Source organism: Benincasa hispida, chromosome 12, assembly GCF_009727055.1.
Source record: "Benincasa hispida cultivar B227 chromosome 12, ASM972705v1, whole genome shotgun sequence".
Lineage (NCBI taxonomy): Eukaryota > Viridiplantae > Streptophyta > Magnoliopsida > Cucurbitales > Cucurbitaceae > Benincasa > Benincasa hispida.
Window position 1 is genome coordinate 21975525 of NC_052360.1, and position 9538 is coordinate 21985062.

General features: G+C 35.0%; 1 protein-coding gene across 1 annotated transcript; it reads right to left on the bottom strand.

The window, feature by feature from the left end:
* Positions 1-399: 399 nt before the first annotated feature.
* On the bottom strand, positions 400-9298 carry LOC120068129 (probable NADH dehydrogenase [ubiquinone] 1 alpha subcomplex subunit 12). The gene is made up of 5 exons (XM_039019827.1): positions 9066-9298; positions 7395-7421; positions 2445-2539; positions 1579-1688; positions 400-772 (listed from the first exon to the last, which is right to left on the bottom strand). The coding sequence occupies exons 1-5, from the start codon at positions 9152-9154 to the stop codon at positions 617-619; spliced, it is 477 nt and encodes a 158-aa protein (XP_038875755.1). The 5' UTR covers positions 9155-9298; the 3' UTR covers positions 400-616.
* Between the last annotated feature and the right edge of the window lie 240 nt (positions 9299-9538).

Genomic DNA, 9538 nt, shown 5'->3' on the forward strand with positions numbered 1-9538 from the left:
TTTATAACACCTGGTTATATCGCAATGATATAGCATTCTATCATAGTGGCTGCTCTAAGAAGCATTGATATTGATACGCAACATGGATATGACATCGACACCAATACGGCATTGATATTTTAGTGACTGCTCTAAGAAGTATTGATATTGATAAGCATTGATATTTTATCATATATGTGTTGACTTAATAAATGTAAGTGTTTGATGCATGTATACAAATGTTGGTCCTATATTGACTTTATACAACTAATGTCTAACAAATCTGTTGCACTAACAATTATCTAACACGTGCTTAACAAGTGGTCGGACAGTCGGAGTGTCCATGTAGAATGCTAGCTAAACTAAAGTGTCTCTTCTTCTTAGTGGTTGCTAATAAGACAGTACACCAAAAGAACAGAGTTTGGCAGGAGATAGCACAATGAATTAGTTAAAAATTGGAAAATCTGTAACATGTTGAAAATTCCTCATCTGTTGTGCAGTAAGAGTAGACATAATGAAAAATAATTCACAGCTTGCATAGACAACAAGTCGCTTATTCAGAAGAAAGGAAAGAAGACAACCAAATATCCCAAGGATTTCCAAATTGAACAAAGGGATTATTTGATAGACAAATTACTTAGGATTTGGTTGGTTGCCATGACTGGTATCGAGTCCAATCTCTCTGTCCAGGATTAAGAGCATGTCCCTTGGAATGGTAGATAAATTCTTCACCTTCCCCTGAGAAGTTTTCCTTGTGTTCTATCCCATACCTACTGGGTTTCAGCATCAGAAGCTGCAAAACATTTTTCATATTGCTTACCACATGGTGAGGTGAAAAGGTTCATCCTTTTGTTTTAAGATAAATATTAATTTATACTCTCTAACTTTAGGAGTTATATCAATTAAAATCCTGAACTAATAATTGTACTCTTAAATTTTCATAAGTCAATCAATTCCATCTATTACAAATACCTCTTAAAACCATCTATGCATTAATTCTCTAACGTGTGTAGACTTCTACAAATGTCGGTTTTGCAAAAATGGATAATTAGAATAAATATACATGGACAGTTTTCAAAGGAAATTTTGTTTAAAAAATCTTAATTGATTCATTTGTAAAAGTTTAGAGATTTAATTGATACAATTTTAAGTTTCACACGAGGCTTTTTCAAATCGAACATAATGAAGGATGTAAATTGATACAGTTTTAGTGTTTAAATTAATATAATTATTAGCTCAAGGTATAAATTGATACAACTCCTAAAGTTTAAAAGTACAAACTGATATTTTCCATTTATTTTACTATTAGGCTAAATATACCAAAGGGTCTATAATCGTTTAGATGCTCCCAATTTCATCCTTAGTCTTCCAAATTTTCAATTTTAACCTCAATGTACCAAGAAAAGTCTCAATTAGGTTTCTTCATAGAAAAATTAGCTAAAATGTGTTAACAGAAAGCTTACGACATTAAAGTTACCGTTTTATAAGTATATTTGGACACATGTGGCAAATAAAATAATAGTTTGATAATATATCAAATTTTGATTCAACATATTTTTACAAAAACCTAGTTGAGAATTGTAAGTGCAGGGGAATTACCTCGTCTCCTGTATGATCAGTTATGTGGTGGAGCCAGCCGTGCCATTCGGGTGGCACCTGAGAAGCATTATATCGACCCTTCTCTGCATATTCAACCCACCTGTGCCTACCTACAGAAATGTAAAATTCACTACCTCAGCTTTCCCCAAAACATAAAAAGATAATGTTAGAGAACAATGTTAATTCGATATTCAAGATAAAAATGTTTCAATCAACGTAAGTATAAAATTCCTTTTCTTCTCCTTTCAATTTTGAAGGTAAAGATTTTCTGATCCAGCAAGCCTTTTTCAAGTTTCCCATCAGCTGGATATGATTAGGGGATTGAGCAGATTTGAACAAAAAGTATTAGAATAAGTAATACAAGGAGATGAAGAACTACTGCATCACTTTGTATCAAGAAATATAATCAATTGATCACAATTAAGATGGTGTTTGGTCCCAAACATCAAGTGGGTGAAGTGGGCTACTCTAGCCCACTCCATATTCTGGGCTCTAATTACAGTGATTGGTGTTTCCAACTATTAAGTATAACCTACTACTGTATTACTATTTCAAATTCCTCCTTAATATAGTATTTGCTATTTTCTACTCATCCTCTCTTTCTCCTTTGTAATATTTAGTCTTTCTTACCCATACTAAAATAGTTTGCACCCCCAAACACCCCTAAACATTCTCTCTGAATATAAAATACTTGTCTAATAAGCATTCAAGCAACTTAATCTACCAGAAGCAAATATACACATAACATGGTAAGTTTCTTAAGCATTGGTTTACAAATCTCGAACTTGACGGCTTGACCCATAGTAAATAGGTAGCAACATGTGAAACTCAAACGAAAAACAATTAGACAAAGAAAAAAAAAATACCATACTGAGTCTCTTCATCAACCCTCTGGTAATATTTATTACCAAACTTATCAACACCCACAAGTGTCGCACCAATGTTGTGGATTTTTGTTTGCCTGAAAAACGAACAGATTAGAGATGATAAAGATTACTCCTCTAAATCAAATAAAATGCATAATTTGCATGAAAATGAAATTATTCAGTTATGAATGAGACAAAAAATTGTTGACGTCAAGTGAAAGGCAAAATAACGGCTCCATAGATGTATTGTTGATGGAAAATTCCGCATCATGAAAATCACAACATAATTGTACAGAACATTTGAATCGAGGAAAAACTACAGTTCTTTGTTTAGTAAATTGATAGTGCAGTTTTTAGTACCTCAAGGCCTAAATATAACATTAAATGTGCATTTACAATAATATAAATAATATTAGATATTAATATTAAGTCCCTGACTATCTCAACCATATCCATCTCCCTGCCTCAGCATGCATATTTGACAATAGTACATTATTGAGGCATTTTGTGTTTCAACTTTCAAGTGCTAAAGTCTGATATAACCTACAAGCCCATAGCAAAGTACGCCCTATTTTTACACCTGACACAGTTTTCATCCCCTCCACTATTTCCATTAGTTGTTTCAATTAAAAAAAAAATCATTAATATTGGATATTAATATTTTGGAAAATTTAAGAAAAAGAGAGTTTAAATTTTTTTAGTACAACAATTGTGAGGAGGGAGATTCGAACCATAGACCTCATGATTACTAGCACACTTGGATGTCAATTAAGCTATGCTCACTTTCGCAAGAGAGTTTAAGTTACGACCTTACTTGAACCAAATCTGTTTTATAGGTTGTACAACAGTGTTCTTGAGTTCTAAAAGGAGAGTTTAAACTAGAGAACAGTACAAGTAGAGATAACACGAATACAAATCATAGAATTGGTTTAACATAAAGCAATTTATATTGAAAAACATAACTTCTAAGCATTCCAGGCTTATTACTTATATAATAAGTAGAATGCATTGGACCAGTGACCATTTAGCAAGTCTGTACAGCATATTCTCTTTGCTGAGTACATTAGTATAATATATTTATTTTGAACAACCATTACAATTTCAGTTATCATAATGCCTCCAAAATGACCCATTGAAGCTTTGTATAAGAACTCTCTTCCCCCCCCCCTTTTTGTTTTCCTTTTAACACCAGAAACCATCACCAATAAGAAAAATCAAGATGTTTCTAGGACCCCATATGATTTTTTAAAGTTGGGGTTGGGCCTATAGAATCTTGGCATTCTCTCTCTAAGAGCTTTTGTCCGTATACTTGATAGAACTCAAACATATTGAAATATAAATGGTAAGCAAACTACCAGATAAACTATGTAATTCAAGGTACTTAGATCCTCATCTCTTGTGCTCTCTCTCAAGCCCTAATTCACTCACCACGATATTGTCTAACACTACACCCTTCCTCTCCCTCTCTATTTATAACCAAATATCATAAAAACCTCTCTAGCTAATTACCAATGTACCTCAATATCCTAATAATACCCTAATAGCATTCCTATTAATTCTCTCTCTCTCTCTTTTTTTTTATAATGCCACTTAAGGGGTTTTTCAGAATTTCCATTAGCCTTCACATGAGGGGGATTCCTCATCTTTCCTTACAATTTGTATCTTCCATCAAAAGTAGTTCTCTCTTATTATCCTCATCCCATGCTTGTTTGTTCTCATAGTTTCAGATATAGTAGTTTTTGGAGTTTCATTCAAGGAGTCAATTTCTTCCGTTATGGTTTATATTTAATTGCATTTGCTTTACTTTTCTGGACTAGTCCAGCTATGGGCTACATTTGGTTGTATTTCCTTTATCTTGCTTATTATATCTCATTGTACTTTGAGCATTAGTCTATTTTCATTTCATCAAATAAAAACTTTTTTTGTTTCAAAAAATAAAATTAAAAATAAATAAATAAAAAAAGTTATCCATTATTGTAAAATAACGAGGAGAAGAACAAGAGATAGGGAGAGATGAGAAACAGAGAATCTAATAAGGGGCCAAACATCGTTGTAAGACGTCTCCCATCCTCTAAAGATTCTAGTGTTTCTCTCGCACACAATCTCCACAAATTACCATAGAGCTCCCCTACTGTGGTATTATATAGAGTGGCTGTGGCTGATCATAGTGGAGGAAGTTGCCTACTAAATGGGAAAGGGATCGCTTTATTGATTGGAAAGGGTGGTCTTCAAATTGGTAACCTCAAAAATATGCCTTCTTGCAAAGTGAACACCACTTTCCCTAAATACACGAGAGGACCTTGGAGTCCCATCCTTTTACACCTTTACCTTACAAAGGATTGGGTAAACATAAAGGTGGGAAATGGTTTTAATACTTCTTTTTTGCATGACAGATGGTTGAAAGATGAAACTCTAGCTGCTCAAAAAAATTCCACCATCCAGGACATTAGTGATGGTCATAATGGATGGAATTCGATTTTGAGGAGGCATTTCTATGATGAGGAATTGGAGGATTGGCTTAATATCATGAATCTTGTGAACACTACTCACTTGACTCATAAAAAAAATCAATGGTCTTGGAGGTTGGCTAAAGAAGGCTATTTTTCTACACAGTCCCTTTTCCCTGACCTTAGGACAGCAACTGTTCACACTTTACAATAACAATAAGGCAGCAACTATTCACACTTGAAATTTGGTCCGGTTTTACCCAAGAAAGTCAAATTCTTCATATGGGAGCTTAGCCACAATGTTATCAATGCCCAATACAAAATGCAGCGTCGTGCCCCGTACATATCTCTATCTCCTCATTGATGTATTATCTGTGAAGCTGACCAAGAGACTAAAGTCACTTGTTATTAGCTACCATTTTGCTAGTAGTTGTTGGAGAAAACAGATTCTTGTATCAAACTGGGACCTTATTCTTCCTATTGATATCATCAGTCTTCTATCTACTGAGGTTGTGAGGTTGGGAGCCCTCCCTCTCCTTACTTGGGCCTTCCTCTCGGGAGTAATCCGAAGTGTATTTCCTTGTGGGATCCCATGGGGGACAAAATTCGTAGTAGGATGGCTTCTAGGAAGAAGGGTTTCTTTTCTAGAGCAGGTCGTCTTACCTTGATTAAGTCCGTCTTGAGCGAAATTCTAGTTTATTTCTTCTCTCTTTAGAGCCTAAAGAGAGGTGTGTAAGCGTTTGGAGAGATTGATTTGTGACTTCCTTTGGGAAGGGATTGATGATGGAAAAGGAAAAGGCTCACAATTAATTAGATGGAAGGTTATTGAAAAATCAGTTTCATCGGGGGTTTACAAATTGGGAACCTTAGGATTCGTAACAAAGCCCTTTTAGACAAATGGTTGTGGCACTTTTCCTCTGAGCCCAATTCTCTATGACGTAGGATTATTGTTAGTAAACATGGTCCCCATCCTTTTGAGTGGTTGGCTAAAGGGATTATAGGCATTTACTGAAATCTTTATAAAAATATTTCAAAAGAGCTCCCTGCTTTTGTTCTTTGGGTCCGGTGTACGGTGTGAGGAGGGGAGAGAGACGTTGTTTGTACTTTTTCCGATAGGAAAACAACGGATGTGGTTACTCTCCTTTCTCTTCTTGAGAGTCACTCCTTTCATCTTGGGAGGAGAGATGTTAGAGTTTGGAGCCCCAATCCTTTGGAAGGGTTCTCGTGTAAATCTTTCTTCCAGTGTTTGGTTTCTCTTTTTGGTGAGTCTGTCTTTTCGTTGCTATGGAGGATTAAGGTTCTTAGAAAGGTGAGATTATTCACTTAGAAAGTTCTTCACAGCGTATTAGCACGTTGGATAGGCTTGTAAGGAAGATGTCGTCGTTGGTTGGGCCTTTTAGATGTATTTTTTGTCGGAAGACAGAGGCAAACTTGGACCATATTCTTCAGCATTGTGAGTTCGTGAACAATGTCTGGGACTCTTTTCTCCCGATGTTTGGCATGATGTGTGCTCGTCATAGAGATGTCAGGGATATGATCCAAGAGTTCCTCCTCCATCTGTCGTTCGGGGAGAGAGGTCGTTCTCTCTAGCTTGCTAGCGTTTGTGTTGTTATTTGGGTGTTGTGGGGTGAAAGGAATAGCAGGATGTTTAGGGGGGTTGAGAGGAATTCTACAGAATTATGGTCCCTTGTTTGCTTTCATGTTTCCCATTGGGCTTCGATTTTGAAGGTTTTTTGTAATTATTCAATTGTCATGATTTTGTATAGTTGGAGTCCCTTCTTGTAAAAGGAGTTCCTTTTTCATGGGCTTGGTTTTCATATGTCCGTGTATCCTTTCATTTTTTCTTAATGAAAGTTGTTCTTATTATTATTATTTAAAAAAAAATAACAAAAAAAAGTCTTCTCAACTACACCCTCAATGGCCACCTTACACAGAAGGGGAAAAATCCCTCCGATGAATCTCATTCAGGTTTTTCAGTAGATAACATGGAAGGAACACAACAACCATCTTTTTCAAGAGAAGGAACATTCTTCTGATCGTTACTTTGAACATATTATTTTCCTTGCTATGACTTGATGTAATGTAAATGCACTACTTTTTATAGATCATATTATCTCACCTCTCTTTTGATCAATTGGAGAAACCTTTTTTTGAAAATTTCATAAATCAATGAAATTTGTTTCTTATAATAAAATCAAATAAAATAAAAAATCTTAAGGAAGATGACATTCTTTCACACAAGCTGATAGCAAGAAATTATGGTTGAGACAATCTAGGCTGTCTACGGACAAACGTTGGTGGAGTGGTATGCAGCATGCACAACCCATGGTTCTCCATTACCAACCAAGGATAATGGAGAGCGTCATGCGAGCATAAACAAATTGTAAAGGAAGGAAAAAATGATTTTTCTACATATACATGTGTGTTCCGAGGAGAGAGAGGGTTTGTTAGTAACAAACCATTTTATAGGAAAGCTTAGTATTGCATGGAAAATTTAACTTACAATAGGTTTCCATCGGGTAGGCATTTCCTGCAAGATTCAAAATAAAACAGTTAACACAATCAGATTCTAATATTGGTGGAGAAACATAGACAGTTTCCCATTTACAAAAAAAAAAAAAAAAAAAAAAAAAATGAACTAATTATTTACAACGATAATACATGCACAAACCAAAAACTTTTATGTTCTATCTACCTCCAGTCCTCCTTCAAATTTTACAATTCTACCCAGTCCCCACTAATGTGTGTGTGTTTGTGTGTAAATATCGACATTAAGACATCTGTTAACCAAACATTTCCAGGTAAGAAAAAAAATCAAACAATTTCATTTAAGATCTCTTTAAACAGGCAAACATGCTTCACGCTTGAATTCTCATTTCTAAAAGTTCAGTTTTGCACACAGGTATATAAACTCTCTTTTTTCTTTTTCAAATGGTAACAGGTATATAAACTTTTTAGAATGAATCTTAATATATTTGTTTATTGAAACAACAACTCTCATTGAGAAAAAATAAAGGAATACAAGGGCATATAAAAAACCCAACCCACAAAAGCCCCTCTAAAGAAAGGGTTTTCAACTAAGATTCTACCTTGACAACAATTACAAAAAAGTCTTTGAAACCAGAGCCCAAAGAGAAACATGGAACCTCAGCAATATCACAAAGGTTCCTCTCCACACCTCTAAACACTCTGTCCACAATAAAGTACACATCTTGGCAAAACATAACAAAAGGTCTTTCTCTCTAAAAGGCAAAAGGCGGATGGAGAAGGAACTTGATCGTCGTACAAACATCTCTGGCAAGCTAACTCAAGATCAAACTCCTAAAAGAAATAATTCCACTCAGATCTCACAAATTGACAACTTCATAGAAGGTGATCGAGGTTTTCTTTCACCTTCCGACAAAGAATACAACAAAAAGGACCCATAAATGTAGTCATCTTTCTCAGAAGCCTATTCAAAATGTTCGCATGGTCAAGTAAGACTTGCCATGTAAAGAACCTAACTTTCTAAGGGATCCTAATCCTCCAAAGCACATCAAAGATCGATGGGCCAGCAGGAAAAGGATCCAACAAGAATTGGAAAAGAAAAACATTTACCATTTCTTTCTTGCAACTAAATTGAAGGTAGGGTCTATCAAGGGAGATATTCCTAAAACTTGCAAAGAAAAAAGGGAGCTAGACAAAAAGAGAAGAAACTTGGACAAGCGGTTCTGAAGAGCATCTATTTTGAAAAATAAAAAATAATAATGTAAAAAAATCTACGTTTTGTCAGTATACAATAAAGTAAAGGAATGCCAGTCCTCAAAGGTCAATATCCATGTTTCACTTGCAAATTCCGGTTAACCTAGCGCACTACAAAGCTACACGAAATACAAATCTGCAAAAAACAATCTCAAATAGGTCACTCTAAGACAATAGAGAGAGTGCATCATCAACGAATGGCTACATTCTTTTCCCTGCTGTCGGCGACTGAAAATTCAAATTGAAACAGCGATCTTCAGACCAATCAGAGAAACACCAATACATCACATCAATTATGAATAAAAGAAATAAAGGGCACGAATACGAATTCGGAAACAATAGTCCAGTTACCAAAAAAGAAAACCCTCAAATTCCCCAGGGACCTCACATAAACCATGGATAAAAAACGAAGAGTAGGGGAGGAAAATATTACAAGTAGCCTTCTTCCTTGAGCTCTCTCCAGAAAGTGCCGATCCCTTTGTCTTTGATCGATTTTAAAATCCCCCGCACCACCGACGCCATTTCTCTGCTCGTGTTCTTGCGCTCACGACTCTCGGATTGATTGGTTTTCTTTTCAGTTTAAGCAGCTGCCTTGAGGATGGTGATTGGTGAAGACAATATCATCTAATTGAGAACTTTGGAAGAAAAATAAGGGGAAAATACACTCCGGAGAATACACTTTTAATCCCATGAAAAACTTATAAAACACAAATATTAAAATATTAAATTTTTTTTGTTAAAATAGAAAATTATCTTTTTAGTTCAAGTTTTTTTTAAAAAAATACTTAGTGCATCTGATGAAACATCTATGCATCCTACCAAATTGTCCTATCATAATTTGACATGTGACAAATTATTCTTATTTATTTTTTAAAATATTTTAATTATTTTTTAGTGTGAGTGATG

What these genes read in the sequence shown, in the direction of transcription:
- LOC120068129 (XM_039019827.1), bottom strand. Translation starts at nt 9,154, where the DNA reads ATGGCGTCGGTGGTGCGGGGGATTTTAAAATCGATCAAAGACAAAGGG. An exon ending in CTACCCGATGGAAACCTATT is followed by an intron (nt 2,540 to 7,394) that starts GTAAGTTAAATT and finishes TTCGTTTTTCAG; the next exon opens with GCAAACAAAAATCCACAACA. An exon ending in TGATGAAGAGACTCAGTATG is followed by an intron (nt 1,689 to 2,444) that starts GTATTTTTTTTT and finishes ACATTTCTGTAG; the next exon opens with GTAGGCACAGGTGGGTTGAA.